The sequence below is a fragment of the Corylus avellana genome, chromosome ca1 (genome assembly GCF_901000735.1).
Source record: "Corylus avellana chromosome ca1, CavTom2PMs-1.0".
Classification (NCBI taxonomy): domain Eukaryota; kingdom Viridiplantae; phylum Streptophyta; class Magnoliopsida; order Fagales; family Betulaceae; genus Corylus; species Corylus avellana.
In genome coordinates, this window is record NC_081541.1 from 20,489,234 (window position 1) to 20,505,965 (window position 16,732).

Genomic DNA, 16,732 nt, shown 5'->3' on the forward strand with positions numbered 1-16,732 from the left:
AGTAGATGAGAACCAAAATGAGTATAACGATTCCAGAAATTTGGTTCTAAACTGATGTGATACCGACTAATGTGATCTATTGTTTTAATAAATAAAGGCATATAAAGGTGACAGGGTGGTGACGCATCAGTTTGGAACCAAAATTTTGGAATTGTTATGGTAATTGCAAAATTACTGCTAATGGTTAGCGAAACAAATAATAAAAGAGATACTAATTAATTTTCAGAAGACTGCTAAAGTAGAAAACAAATTAACACTGTTAAAAATACAGTGTACCAAAGCAACAATCAACACAAGTTTTCATAAAATAATTAAATGTGCAAACCAGATATTTATATTAAAACAGAAGAAGCTTAAGGCTTGATGATATATTGAAATGCAATTCCAGCTATATTCAGATACAAAGGGCACATTGAAGATCGACCAAAAATGTGCAAGTCATAATGTATGACAGCCGATTCAGGCAACTTCATTCATACTGATTGATGTTGATTCTCCAAATGCAACCATTCAATAATACAATCAATCCATGCTGAAAATAGTAGCACCCCGACCTTTTTTTTTTTTTTTTGTAATTTTATTTCGCATCAAAGACATCATCGTGGCTGGAAGATCTAAAGATATCATCTTTGTTTTCAAACACAAATATTCCCCACTTTTTCAATTAACAGAGTCTGGTTTGACTTTCTATTCTTGCACCAACAAATCAAAATCTTACAAACAATAGGCACATGACATATCATAACTTGATCACACATTTGAACACCAATGGCACAACATCTGAAGCAAATAATATGAAATATCAGGCATTGGACTCCATGTCATCTTCCATCTCACGCACAGCTTGTAGTGGACGGCTCCCAAACATAAAGACATTGTCCGAAAGATTACTCAGAGGACTATGTCCAAATAAACACACCTGTGGTTCAATCTGGTTCAAGCGGTTCCACTCATCATCTGAGAGAGACCAACTGAAAATGTCTATGTTTTGCCTTATCCTGTCAGCTTTCAGGCTACAAGGTAGGACACTGGTTCCCCTTTGCAGTCCCCACCGCAAAATAACCTACAACAGAATAAAGCACAGAGTTATGAGCATTGTCTTGAATTTTGGTCTTCAATAGAGAATTAGGAACACGTGCATTTAATTGATTGTTAAAGAGTAAGTTCCTAATTACAATGATTGCTTGGTGGGCTTGTTTTGGCAGCCAAAGAGGTGGTGCTTTCACCAATTTCAGTGCCAGAATCATCCAACCCCTGATGCTTGTTCCCAATGTCACTTGCCCACCCGTTCTTTTTTTATCTTCTTATTTATTTATTTTATTGAGGGGGGGGGGATTCTTTCCTCATTGCTCTGTTTGCTCTTCATGTATGTTTGGTATGTTTGGTATCCTAATTGTTCATAGGACAAACCATGATAGTGACATCAGAATGTCCATAGATTTGAAATCCAGCAATTGCATTGCATTCAAAACTGAAAAAAAATGGGACATTTAATTGATTTTCTAAAAGAACCATCCATTGCAATTTTTAAAAATGACGAGTAGATACAAAAGCAAATCATGCAGAAAGGAGAAAAATAAGTTGAAAAAAAAAAAAAAAAAAACAAGTTCTGAAATTCATGTCTACAGAGGCCCCAGTCAAAATCATTACAGAGAAAAAGTCAAAAGTAGCATAATTGGTGCAAAATGTGCACATTTTAATTATCACTATAGGAAGAAGTAATTCCAATATGGACCACTAAGAAAAGTAGCCTATCAAAACACAAAGATAAGCCATATGCATGTGTATGTTTATTTATCACACGAAAATCTTAATCTAATGTTCTTGTACTCAAAAGTGGTAAGTGCTAAGTTGATAAAAATGGTAAATGCTAATGTGGCAAAATCTCAACCATTTAATTTAATTTAAAAAAAAAAAAAAAAAAAAAAAAAAAGGGGGGATTTAAAGAATTCTACATAATAGAATACGCTGAGAATTCCAAAGGATCCTGTGCATCTAAATCAACTTATTTCAATGAATTAGAGTATTAAATTAAGTAATTAAATTCATTCATTTTTATTATCTTAAACTTTTTGGATAAGTAGTGATTTAGCATAGCATCAGAACAAAGGTCTTGAATTTAAACTCTGAGAGAGAGTTTGAGTCCACGCGTAAGAAGGAAGGGAGCGGGGGAAGAGGAAGGAAGGGAGTGGGGGAAGGGGGAGGAGGGGGGGGGGGGTGTTAGAATATTAAATTCACAAAACTTGAGCTTTTTAGATAAGTGATGATTTAACAACAAAAAACCAATCAATCGTATCATTATTCAAATATATATTGTCCCTAATAATGGTATATTTCAGTAAATGATTGTGTATCTTCCAAAAACAGAAAACAAACAATTACAATACACTTAAATTTAGGATTGAATTTATAAACAAAACAAAACTCTCACTAGTAGCGGAATGCAAGGTGTTTTGAAGACCGTAAGAGGCCAATGGAAGAACTCAAGAACATCTTGGTCAATTCGCTTTATATATGAACAAGGGCATATAGTATTTCCCATTTTCTAACTTTTCTTATTTTGAGGATTTTTGTGCTTCTTTTAAATACTTAAAAGGAACTACCTACATCATGTGTACTAGGGTTGCGCCCCTTTGCACTAAAAAATGATATGCAATACTTATATAAAAGATAATAACTAAAAAGGCTATATTTAATTGCATTAGTTTATTTGAGTAACTTAGTGAAGAATACCAAGGTGTTGCTACAAATATTATAAGTCAACCTAGAGGGCAAGGTTGATTTCAAGGGTGGCAGAATGTTAGGGAATCTTCTAAAAAATATATTATTTTTAAATTATTTGGAAGAATTCTATTTATTTCTTTCTTTAATTTAATATTCATCCTTACCATTTCTAATATAAAAATCCAAATAGCTGACCTTTTTTATTTTTTATTTTTATAAGTTTGTAAAGCCACTAGCCAACTAAACAAGCTCTATGAAATTATCTAACTAAGTCCAGTTCTCACCTTTCCCAAAACAGTCGGTTTAAAAGGAAGGACTCATGCTTAATTACCTATAAGAGTGGTCAAATATTATCACATAGAACATTTTTCTTACCCAAATAGAGATTGTTGTAAAGATTGTAAAGTGATCCATCTGGTATCACTCTGTATCATTGACAAGTGGTAAAGAAGGGATAGAGGATAGAGAAGCCCAACAATTAGATGGTTAAAGTTCAAGGGACAGAAACTAGTTATGTTTAAAGATAGTATGGTCAAAGATAAAATATCAGACTTAGAAGAAAATGCTAATACGATGGGGGATAGATGGAAAGTTGTTTACATTGGACATGCTCATTAGCACAGCATTTTGTTCAGGACATCCAATATCATCTGTCATCAAGATTGTCAAGGATGTGATGATTGGAAATCGAAACACCAAACAATGTAATAATCTTCGCACTTGGTTTCACTAGGAATCTGACAAGATTCTAGGGAATTTGAAATTCTCACCTTTGGTTTATTTTGGGAATCGTATAGCAATTATTTATTGTTCCAGAAGTACCCTTGAACAAGATAAACTTAAAACGCCTCATATATTATGATTTTGCAAATAAATACTAATAATAATACAACAAAAGACAAAAATAGAATGGGGCCCAATTAAAAGAAATAGTACGACATAAATCTCAAATAAAAAATAATACTTACCTTAACACTTTAAGCTGTCCTTGATAAATGATTAGGTTAGCACAAGATGAGGGAGTACACAAGAATGGTCAACTATTTTGTTAGTCAGGGGGGTATTGAATAAGGATAATTCTCACTAAACTGAAAATGGTGCCATCCAATGCCATAGGAGTTTAGATGCCAGTATATTTTCATAAGAATCCGCATTCCCACAAAAATGAGGGTTTTAAGTACCAAACAGCAGAATGCCCATAATTTCTGAGAAATCCTAAATTATTCAGCGAACCAAATAATAGGACTCTAATCATAGTTGATTGGTGCTGCATTTGTAAAAATAATGTGAGATAGTCAACCATCTCGTCATTGTTCTGTGGCAACATACGTGTAGCCGTTAGTGAAACCTTGGTCTTTCATTTTCAAATGCAAATCTAATGCTAAGCCACACACCAAATTTTGGCAACCCATATTACTAAGTACTCTTAAAAGCCACCCAACATGGCCTTATCTCAATACGGTGAGAGGATTTGCAGGGATGGGCTTGTTTGTTTGCAATTTGCTTATGGAGTCTGCACGCCAATGAGCATATGAATTGCCAAAAATCCCCATTGTTGTGGAAATGTGGTGGCAAACAAAACTTTTCGGGCATCCACATCCCGTACACTACAAAAGTTGCCTAGCACCCACCTATGACCAAATTGACAACATATTTAATGTAACATACACAATTCCATTGCAAATTATTTTTTTGATAAGTAAAATTCCATTGCAAATTATATAACAAAATACAATATGATAGTAAATATATAGTAAATTGTATACCTGTATTTATAAATTAAATAAATTACTTTATATAAAATACCACAGAATATTATTATATATGATAAATAATTTTATTATAGAAATAAATTTATCTAATTACAATTACATGAAATTCATTTATTTTTTATATTATTTTAGCATTATTCATATTAAACACATTATTCATATAGATTGAGTACTTTTGGAAAAATAAACATTTCTTAAAGGGTTTCTAAAAATAGACCAAATCGAAGATTTTTTTTTGTAAGTAAATAGAAGAATTTCAATTCCCAGGAATCTTGTTAGATTCATAGTAAAACCAAACATGGATATGCTTTCATGTGCATTTAGATTCTTAGACATTGCATTTTTGTAAATTTGGATGCCAAGAGGCATACTGCATATTCAGAACCAAACAACTACTATAAAATGAATCACAAAGATACTTATCAAAAAAAAAAAAAAAAATTGAATCACTAAGACAGAACTCTCTAAAAGGATAGTCACTTGTTGACCAATAAGATAAATCGAAGTAGAGTTTATTTTCCTTTTTCTTTTATTTTTTTTTTTTCTGAAAGGGCTTGGAAAAGAAGTGGAAACAAATGTTTACCATTAACTCACCATAAATGAAATTAACCAACGTCTATAGAAGCATCTAAAATATGTATATGGTTTGGTATGTTGTCCTCTATCTCTTATAGATATCCTCAAACATTCTAATAGCATGCTTATGACAGCATCTCAAGTTTCTAGCTAAAGTCAATTCAAGATTCATGTTTGAAGATGCACCTCATATTCTATTTAGATCTGCATTTGCAAACTCAGGAAATTGACATTGCTTAAATTAGAAAAGAAAAAGAAAGAGAGAAAATTGTATAACCAAAAAAAGACAAATGTATTAGAAACATAACAGGACCAAGATGAAAACTTCTCCATGATCCTCTCTCATCTTAAGGGGCAACTCCTAAGTTTCATAGAAATCATATGTACACTGTTAAGAGTATTGACCCACTTCTCGGCAGCTAAAACTTTTGGGTTAAATGGTTCCTATATATTATCAGACCCTCAGTTTGACTTATAGGTCTTGAGTTTGACTTTTGTAAATCCCCGTTTGTTTCGGTTTTTGTTTTGGTTCTACATGTGCAATGTCCATGTTCGTTTATATTTATTATGCAATCCTGCACGTGAGAGAGGATGTTAGAACTAGTCTTTCTTTTCTTTTCTTTTTTTATAGGTTCTACATGTGCAATGTCAAAATATTTTTAAAAGTGAAAGGTGCAACCCGAGTACAAAGGAAGTATATAAGAGAAACACCTAGCTAAAAGGAGAAAAAAGAACAAGGAAATCATGAAAGCTACACACAACAAAAGCTAAAAACGCTGCCCAAATATAAAGAGTACTAAAATATGAGGACTTAAGCTCCACTAACGTCCTCTCGCGGTCCTCGAAAGGACATCATCCACCAATGTCCTCTTGCACATAGAACACCTATCAATCATAACATGCTTCTTTCTAAGATTGTCAATGGTAAGGATCTTTCCTAGGGTTGCCGATCAAGCAAAAAAGTTCGCTCTCAAAGGAACCTTGGTCCACCAAATACTCTTCCAAGGAAAAGGAATGTCATCATTACAAACAAGGACATTGTAGAAGGAGCTAACAACAAACAACCCTTTTTTGGAGGGGGTCCACCAAAGCTTGTCTTCACCTTCCCATCTTACTCTAATTGAGTACAATAAATTGAAAAACGAGAGAAACACATCCATCTCCCAATCATAAGCCACTCTAGAAAAGCTTCCTTCAGGGCCTTGTCCCCACACCACAGATCATGCCAGAAACTAACCTTGATGCTATCTCCCACCTGAAATCTGGTGTGACTTGAAAACATCCTCCAACCCCTGTTGACATTTTTCCATAACCCTACCCTATACCACCCAAGTGGCTCATTAGAATACCACTCACCCCACGAATTGCCAAATTAGAGCCTACCAAAACTTTCCACCACACCTCTCTCTCATGCACATAACGCCATAGTTATTTCCTGAGAGCGCATGATTAAACATCAACAAGTTCCGAACCCCCAATCCTCCTTTAAAGATCAGAAAACAAACCTTAAACCAACTTACCAAGTGAAATTTGAACTCTTCTCCTATCCCGCCCTATAAGAAATCTCGATGAAGCTTTTTTATGCGATTTGCAACACCCGCAATGAGAAGAAAGAGGGACAAGAAATACGTTGGCAAATTGGAAAGTGTGCTCTGAATAAGGGTAGCCCTACCCGTAGACAAGTACATCCTTTTCCAATTAGCCAACTGACACTCTTATCTTTTCAATAACACCATCACAAATATACTTAGCCATATAGAAGGCCCTAACGAAAGACCAAAATACTTCAAAGGCAAAGAAAAAACCTCGCTGCTCAAAATGCCCGTCAACCCATCCACATTCTCCACATTACCCACAAGAACTAATTCCAATTTAGCCAGATTAATCTTCAACCGAAAACAGCTTGGAAGCATAATTTTTTTTTATATTAGTAATAAACCAATCTCGTTAAAAGTGTAAGGCGCCCATAACTACATAGGAAGTATACAAAAGGAACCTACTAACTAGAAAGAGAAAAATGAGCCAAGAAGTCACTATAACTAATCAACAGAGTAGACACAAACGCCATCGTCTAAAGATACAATGTTTCGTAAAACAAAGATAAAACTTCCCCTAGCATCCTGTCCCTATCCTCAATGTTTTTATCATTCATTTTCCTCCATAAACACCAAAAGAGGCACGTATGTACCATTTTCCACACCCCAAAAGCACACATAAGGCTTAGCCCCACAAAAAGGAAAAGTGTCATCTGCAAACAATAGATGTGAGATGTCGACAACCTAGAGTGCCTAGACCCTAGAAAAAATCCTGAGAGAAGACCCCCATGAATAGTTGCAGAAGGCAGTGATGGAAAGAGGGCAGGGGGCAATATAGGCCATGGCCCCCCCTCAATTCTTATGAAAAAAAATTTAAGGTTAAATTTAAGTTTTCAAGTCTTTGGCCTTTACCCAAGTAAGGAAAAATAAAAATTGGCCCCTACTAACAATTTTTTTTGGCCCTACATATAAATGTTTTTCGTCTTACCCAATAAAAATTTTGACTCTACGCACTAAATTTTTTAGCCCTATTGTTCCTACCCAAAAAATATTTTGAGTCATGCCCATTAAAACCTAAAAGCTGATTACTCATCCTCAAATCTTTTGGCCCTTACCCATTAAAAACTATAGTAACCTTATTTTTGGCCCTAACCCATTAAGCAGGTTACCCATTTGAGATTTGGCCCTACCTACTAAATTTTATATTTCTTCATCATTTTGTTGTACATCTCGTTAAGCACAAGTCCACAATCAAGAACCTTAAAATTTGAAATTTAGAGCTTACTTTCCTATAATTATTTAATTTTCCAAACAAAAAATAAATGAAAAAACGCGATTTGCAACACAAAAGTAGTGCAAAGTAATTTGGTTTTTATCTTAAACGTGGCTCAAACTCACTATGTTCTCATCTCATTGTTGTTGCTTCTTCTTCATGTGAATTTCAATATGGGTTTTTAATTTTTTTTTCGTTCTTTCTTTCTCCTACTTTATACCCTAGTGTGTACCTAATCACTATGGGGATTTCTTTGGGCTATTGAACCACTTTAGATGATAAAATAAATTAATTAATTAATTCCTGTCCCTTTTTTTAATTTTTTTTATGCCCCTGCCCATAATATTTTCTAGCTCTATCCCTGGTAGAAGGCATTCTACTTAATGTCTTCATCACAATAACAATACTAAAGAAACTAAATAGACTGCCATTCACCAAAAAAAAAAGCACCGAATAAATACAATACACTATCCAAGAGCGCCATTTCTCCCAGAAACCACACCTCATCAACAAGTACAAAATCCCAATTGACATGATCACAATATCTAGTTTGCATAGCACCCCTGGCTCACCAGATCTGATTCTACTATCCAAACATTATTTTGCAAAGGAAACAAAATCAAGGATTTGCCTACCTTGAACAAAAGAATTCTAGGTTTTCAAAATAATCTTCTCCACAACCCTTTCAAACTATTGGCAAGAACTTTGGCAAAAATATTATAAACTCCACTCACAAGACTAATAGGCCAAAATTCCCTAAGATCAATATCCCTAGATTTCTTCAGAATACGAGCAATGAAGGTGGCCTTAAGAATTTTTTTCAAACTTACTACTAGCATGAAAATCATGGAACACCCCTATAATGTCTACCTTGATCACATCCCAACAAGCTTGGAAAAAGACATAGAAAAACCATCAGGACTAGCGCCTTACTACTATTCATACCTTTCACCACCTCAAGATCCTCATTCTCCTCAAGTGACCTCTCTAACCCCAGGGCTTCCTTCACGACTATGGAGTCAAAAACCAGGCTATCCGGCTTAGGCCGCCAACTGAACTATGTTGAGAACCTATCATAGTATTCCACAATATGTTCCCTGATAGCAGATTGATCAAAAGAGACTAAGCCATCTACTGACAACGCTCCAATGGAATTGTTTCTCCTATTCGAGTTGGCCACCCAAGGAAACCACTTTGTGCATTTGTCACCCTCTTTTAGCCGAAGAGCCCTTGACTTTTGCCTCCAACTTATCTCCTCCATTAAGGTAACTTTTTCCAATTCACTTATAACCAAAGTTTTCCTCAACTTCTTTCCATCAACTAAAGCCCTCACTTCCTCCAACCCATCAAGAACACACAACTCCTCCATAAGAGATATTTTATGGAGTTATCGGGCTTAGATTCTATTGGGCTAAAGGTTGCGAAGCAAGTCGAGGTAAAGGCCTAATATGTGCCTTTAATTCCTCCTGAAGGTCCTTCTAAAAAGAATCACATCCTTTGATTAAATACATAAGGGCCCCCTTTCAATGAAATGAGTGTTTCATGTGAAGCCTAATCTTAGGCGGGTCAGGAGAGCAGAGGCTCCTACAAGTTTTGACCTGGTTGTGGATATGGGTCGCATTAGCTTGGAAACGAATCAATTTGACTCCACCCAATCTAGTGGCTCGTCTGTGGATCAGTTGCGAGTTGTCGCTAGTATCATTGCTAGTGCATGAGCTAAGCAAAATGCCGACGACACAACTTTGCAAGTTGTTAGCTTGCCACTTGCTATGGATTGGGGTCTAGCCGGCAACGCAACTTTGCAATCTGTTAGCTCATCAGTGGACTCGTCGGCAGTCTCGAGGTTGTTGTGAGGGATGCCATTGCCTAAACTAGCCGGTATCCCTCCAACCATGGAGGATCCATCAGTGCTTCCGTTGAGTATCATCTACCCCCCTCCTTTACCCTTAGATTTCGTCGGTGATGTGGCTGAGCTGGTACCCATTCCTCCTAGACTCTCTGTTGTGAAGTCTGGTGACTTTGTTTGCAGGCTTGTGAGTTTGCCTTGTCTGGGTAGGCACGTAGGCTTGAATTTATTGCCGGAGGGTGGGGGGTGGGTTAGTGCCTGTTCGTTCTGCCATTCTTCTCCTCTTTCCAAAGGGGCGTTGTAGGGTGGGGGGGGGGCAGTGCATGTGTAGTGAAGAATAAAGGCTCTACCTTTGCTGAGCTAATTGGGGGTGAAGTGGGGATTAGGGGGAGGAGTGATGCTCTTGTATCCCGACCTTGTGTGGATGTGGATTTGTTCTTTGAGGAGGAGCCTACTCCATGGAGATTTTGTCCAATAGTTTCTAAGAAGAGTAGCAGGGTCTTTGCCTTTAGCCTGGGTGCTGCAAATAGTGAAGAAAATACAACATATTGTGGGGCTTGTGTGTGAGGGTTTTGAATAGGAGCTAATGGCCTTGTTTGCGGCCATTGAAGCTAGCCATTCGGAGAAGGAGTCAACCTTATGCTCCAGTTTTGAGATAATCGAGAATTAAGAAGGTTAGTTTGCTCCATAAACTATGATGAAAAGTGGGAGTGCTAGCCATGGTAGAGTTAAGGGGAGGGTTGCGGGTGTTTGTTATGAAGCCCAAGCTAATGTCTTGGAATCTAAGGGGGTTGAACAAGGGTGACAAGCATTTGAGAGTCAGAAACCTTCTTAGACAATGAAAGGCAGATACTATTTGTTTGTTGGAGTCTAAAACTAGAGCTCATCTCCAATAGCATTGTGCGAAGCTTGTGGGGGTATTAGCAATCGAATTGGAGCTAGTCACCTTCTAATTCTGGTGGTATATTGGTTATATAGGATAGAAGGGCGGTGGAGAAGATCGAAGAGTGTGTTGGGGAGTATATTGTAGCTTGCTTCTTCATAAATATCGAAGATGGTTTCTCTTGGGCTTTTGTGGGGGTTTATGGGCCTAATTCCTAATTCTGATTGTGATAAAAAAGGTACTTATTAGAGGAGTCGTCTAGTTTGCTTAGTTGGTCAAACTTCTTGTTGTGCATTGGGGGAGATTTCAACATCACCTACTTTCCTAATGAAAGATAAGGTGAAGCTTGTTTTAGCCCCGTTATGATGTAGTTTTTTTATTGTATTTCTGAGCTGAGCCTCATGGATCTTTGTGGCGTCCTACATCGCCTGAGCATGGAGATGGAAATATGCTTATATGTATACTTACACCCTTCATGACAACAATGCATTTTAAAGCCATGATGGTCATGATTCCATCAGAACTTTGCAGTTAAGCAAGCTTATGTGAGAGTAGTATTAGGAAGGATGATCTTCTGGGAAGTCTGGTGAAAGCCAAAAACAGACAATATTGTGTGTTAATAGGATGGGGTGTTACAAAATGTTATTAGAGCCATTGCCCAGCCTAAGATGGGGAGAGCGTGCACAAGCCCATGAGGGTCGCCAGGGGGCACTCGATGCGACTCTAAGAATGGACTAATCCCATGAGGGTCGCCAACGGGGACGCTGGGTCCCAAGAGGGGGTGATTGTGGCATCCCACATCGCCTGGGTATGGACATGAAGATATGCTTATATGTATACTTACACCCTTTATAACAACAACGCGTTTTAAAGCCGTAATGGTCATGATCCCATCAGAACTCTGCAGTTAAGTGAGCTTATACGAGAATAGTACTAGGATGGGTAACTCTCCTGCGAAGTCTGGTTCGGTGGAACCAAAAGCGGACAATATTGTTTGTCAATAGGGTGAGGTGTTACAATCTTCCCCTTGTATGGGGCACTTTTTTACTTGGCCTAATCTCCCCCTTGGTTAAGAATTAATAGGTTTCTTATTTCTCTAGAGTGGAAAGCTCAATTTCCTAATCTTTTTCAAAAAAGGTCACATAGATTGTGCTCAGCCCACTTCTTAATAGCTTAAATTTTGGATAGATGGTTTCTAACCTATATGATCAACACTTTGATATCATTTTCACCCTATGCAGTAATCTAAACACAATGCAAGGTATTGAGTACAATGTGATGGTAGCCAAAAAATTTAGTTTCTTATGTTTATGGTGTTATATAGAGTACTTTAATTTCCACTTAAGACCTGTTTTGTGAATATTGCATTTTTTATTCTTGCCATTCAAGAAAAAGGATTTTTTTCGCGTGTACTTTATAATTTATGTGTGCATGATAGTGCAACATGCTAGTTTTTTGCATTTCATATGATTGTATAACCAAGAGCAGGATAATTGACAACATTTTTTAAGCCATAAAGAAGTGGTAGCCAGCATTAAAATAAGCCTTTAAAAATTAAAGGACATGATAAATCCATTGTATTCTCCAGTATAGGCAAGGAAAGTCCAGTTGGCTAATTCCATATAGGCAGAAAGCAACAAAACTACGATATCTAATCATAATGCTATAAAACAATTAGAGTTGACATGAGTGATATGAGTAGGAAGCAGAAAAATAGATAATAGCTGAGTCAAAAGTACCTGCTCTGGTGTCTTTTTATGTCTATCAGCTATTTGTGCAACAACTGACAATTTGAGCATAGGGCCATGCACAGATCTTGATCTCCTAAATGATATGCGAGGAGTTCCAGGTTCATCTTCCCCACCTGATCCACTGTCAGATGGTCCAGGAGTTGAAGTAGGTACTCCTAAAGGTGTATGAGCAGATACATGGATACCTTTTAGTTGACAGAACTTCACAAGTTCATTTTGCCTCCAGAAAGGGTGCAATTCCACCTAAGAAAAGGGAACCATAAATAATTTAAGTACCCCAAAGTTTCCTGGCATCCATGAATTAAAATAAGAACCAAAAGAAAAAAGAAAAGGGTTCGTACTGTTCTACGTATCAATCTCGAAAAAGCAAAAATAAAAACAACAGTGTTCCATATTCAAAAGAGGCAAGACATTGTACAGGTACCAAACTTAAGTATTAAATTCTTATGCGTTTCAGTACAAGACACTGGGGAGGTGATGATTAGTCAAAAATATTAAAAGGTTGAACAAAGGCTACTGTAATCGACAAAATTATGTCTAACTATCATATGGAAAAAAGGGGAAATGAGACGCATGGGATAACTTTTATCCAACTACAATTTTCCATTTTGGTCCCTAACAAATTATTTAGAAAGATATATGTACAAGTTAATCGGTTCGTTGTTTGTTTCCAATGCCAATATTGAGTAAGAAAGATGCCATGAAGAGGTACATTGCTAGCTACTAGCCATGGTGTCCTAAGAAGAGAGCTCCTACTTCAACAAATATTGAACCTTAAAAATATTGTTGTAGTGTTGGTTTAAAGATATCTAAAGGAGCAAACTAAAGTATTTGGGATCAGAATATATGGAATTCATATAGTTTTAAAAGCAACCTTGAGGAACAAGGTGGGGATGCCATGCCGGCCTTCTTCAAAGCCAGGAAAACAGCTAACCTTACCTAGGTGGTACACCACCTCTTAGATGAACGTCAAATAGATTTATAGTTACCCCCATTCTAACAATGAGTTTCTATCACGACCCAAATAAGGATTAGCCACATTTGTGTCATATCTCAAAATGACTATCCAAAGTTACAACTAAGACCTCCTAAAATTACTTATACAAAGCCTCACCCTATAGACAACCAATGTTAAACTTTGCATATATACATACGTCTTCATAAGCCACCCACCGAATGTAACTTAACTTTCACAATCCAAGATAGCATAGCCTTTCCCACTCAAATTTCTAATGTTTTCATCAGGGCTTACATTTTGTTGCAGTACCTAGCACCACATGGCTTGGCTCTAATACCATTTTTCCCGACACGGGAAAAATGCTAGCCACATATGTGCGATGCTATAAAAAGACTAATATAAATTATAATTAGAACTCTGTAATGTCACTTACATAGCCCACTCTCATCTAGTACACAACCATTGTAGAGCTTGGAAAATATACACCTTCATAATCTACCCACCCAATGTGGAACTTAACTTTCAAAATCCAAGGTATCATAATCCCCCTCACTCAAATTGAATGAAAATCCTCATCAAGACCTAATTGTGATGTTATAGGTACTAGGTTGGACCTATTGACCTTTCCATAGGTACTCCATAGGTACTAGGTTGGCTTTCGTGCTATTTGTCAAGATGCAAAGAAATGCTAGCGAAGGTGTACATTTTCCAAAAACGCTAGCATTTACATTTACAATCTGCAGTATACCCCAAAAACGCTACACCTCAAAAGAACTAGATATAGTTACAATTAGAAGTCCCTATAAGCATTCGTCTAACCTAGTACACAAACAATATGGGACTTGTTGTATTCACCCATTTATGATTCACCCACCTAATGTAGACTTGGCTTTCACAATACAGAGTATCAAAGTTTCTCTATTTGTACAATCTGAAATATGGTGGTAGCTGTACAATACTTGCTTTTACCCTTCAATTATTGAAATTGTCTGAATCAGCAACCCATCAATGACAACCATAAACCACAAAGAACAAGAGTACGTTGGGAGTGAAGATTTCAGCTAGACTAACTGGTAAAGTGTGTTAATCTGGGTTAGAAAAGAGTAATGACAGAGCCAAGCTGTTACTACTAAATTCGGTTAGCGATTGATCTGGGTTCAGTTCTGTAATTCATTGAAAACTACCACCTCATACTTATTAACTAATAATAATTGAGAAGTCGAAATGGCAATGCTTTCTCCAGGTGGGAATAGATTCTGGTACTCTATTTTTCAAAATAAATAATAAGTAAATAAATGAAAGGATCATTGACGTAGAAAGCATTATCTCTCAATAACCTTTCTATTTCGAATGTTACTAGGCGTGGAATATCCCAGTCAACTCGCGGAAGCATATAATTGTCTCTCACCAATGATCCGTGAATTTACTTTATCGTGGTTCTTTATGAGTCTATGCTTGAAGCAAAGCAGAATCCTTTGAATCAAGAAGAATAATCATATAACCAACCTGATTCACCGCAGGTACAATTTTTGCAAATTTAAGCAATTCTTTGATCTGCTGGATGCTGAAATTGCTGACTCCAATAGCTCGAACCAGACCCAACTCAACGAGACCTTCCATGGCTTTCCACGCTTTCTTCAACCGATTCAAAAACTGCCTATACTCACTCCCCGACTTTGAAGGAGGATCAGTAGCATCACCAAACGCCGAGCTCTCGGGCCAATGCATCAAATAGAGATCCAAGAAAGAAACTCCAAGATTCTTGAGAGAAACTTTAACATAGTTCTCGATTTTATTAAGTGAATTCATGGTACAGTATAGCTTAGAAGTTAAGAAAACATCCTCCCTCTTCAATGAACCTTTGAATGCGTCGGTGAGTGCTTCCCCAACTTCAGTCTCATTCCCATAAAGATGTGCACAATCTATATGACGGTACCCAACCGACAATGCCGTTTTTACAGCTCCAACACAGAGGTCTCCGCCGCTCTGCCATGTCCCAAGTCCAATGGCTGGAATTTTAGCTCCTGTGTTTAACACAAAGTAATTTCCTGGTGTTCCACCTTTTCCTTTCATCCCCTCTAACTTCTCAGATGAATCAATGGGCAAAACAAATAGCTTTCAAATAACCCAGTTACCCAGAATCACAAAGGTGCAAGAATCAAAGTTCAAATTCCAACAACTCAAGCTAATATAATATAAATATAGGTGGTTTATGAAATCCTGTCCAAGGTGATATACTAAATCCAATATATCAGGAACGGAATTGAGATATTCAAATCAAACAGAAACCCAGAAATCAAATATTAAAAGAAAAAGATCCCAATTCAGAGACAATCAAAAGCGATTGAATTCCGAGGAAGACAATGAAGCATTTCCCAAGTCAAATGAAGTACACAAGTTTGACCACCAAACAAAACCCAACTTGTGTTCGGCAACTTGTCTGAATGAAGAATAAAACGAGCAAACTGGAATTGAATCACCGAATTACAAGACACTCTCAAAACAAAAAATCATTTCGATTGATTTGCGAGGAAAGCAGGAAATGAAGACTAAGATTGGATCGCTTTGTCTGAGAATATAGAAGCGAATATTCAAAAGGGCAGAGCTTCGGTCAACAACGGCAACAAAGAGTAAGAAACGCCCCCAAGCCAACACTCAAAATAAAAGCTTAGCTGTAAACGACTAGAAAGTCAATCTCTCTCTCTCTCTCCCTATTAAGAATGCAAAAATAGGTAGAGTCCTATCAGCATTAATAGGAAATAGAAGACAAAAAGAAAGGGTGTGCTCAGTAAAATAAGGCAACAAAAAAGAAGTTGGGTAGGGACTCGAAATTCAAGGTTAAACCCACCTAACTGTGAAGCCTCCGCTGGTCTAGGCCAACCGTCACCTACCCACCAAACTTAACAGCGTCATTCATAAGACACTGCATACGGGCTAAACTAACGGTGGGTGTCGGTTATCTCGGTGACGGTAAAATTGGCAATATTAACCGTTACTATAAAGTCGGTGCAATAACGGTCGGTAAGCAGTAATGAGCCATTGGCCTAGATTCATTTTTTTGGGGCCATTATGATTGGCCCAAACCCTGTAATCTTTAATTGCCTGCTGTTTGGGGCCTTGGGCCTTATTTTCTTTTTATTTTCTTTTCTGGCCCAATTTCTGTTGATGAATATTTTCTTTTCCGGCCCAGTTTATCTTCCATGCATAGTGCACTGGCCCAATTTCTGTTGTCAATATTTCAATTGTATCGATTTTTAAAGCAAATAATTTTAAGTTGACTAGGAAAGAAGAAGTTAATGAAAAGATAGTTGAAAAAGAATTCACTAAAGCTACGTTTGGCAATGGGAGGTCCAGCACTGTAGCTGGAACGGTACTGTTCCAGCTATAGTGCTGTCTGACACCAATCTTGACTTT

General features: G+C 37.0%; 1 protein-coding gene across 1 annotated transcript; it reads right to left on the reverse strand.

Moving 5' to 3' along the window:
- Positions 1 to 421: 421 nt before the first annotated feature.
- Positions 422 to 16,037, reverse strand: LOC132185661 (aldo-keto reductase family 4 member C10-like). The gene is made up of 3 exons (XM_059599430.1): positions 14,825 to 16,037; positions 12,349 to 12,603; positions 422 to 1,063 (listed from the first exon to the last, which is right to left on the reverse strand). Exons 1-3 carry the CDS (start codon positions 15,389 to 15,391, stop codon positions 803 to 805), a joined length of 1,083 nt encoding a protein of 360 aa, XP_059455413.1. The 5' UTR covers positions 15,392 to 16,037; the 3' UTR covers positions 422 to 802.
- Positions 16,038 to 16,732: the final 695 nt, after the last annotated feature.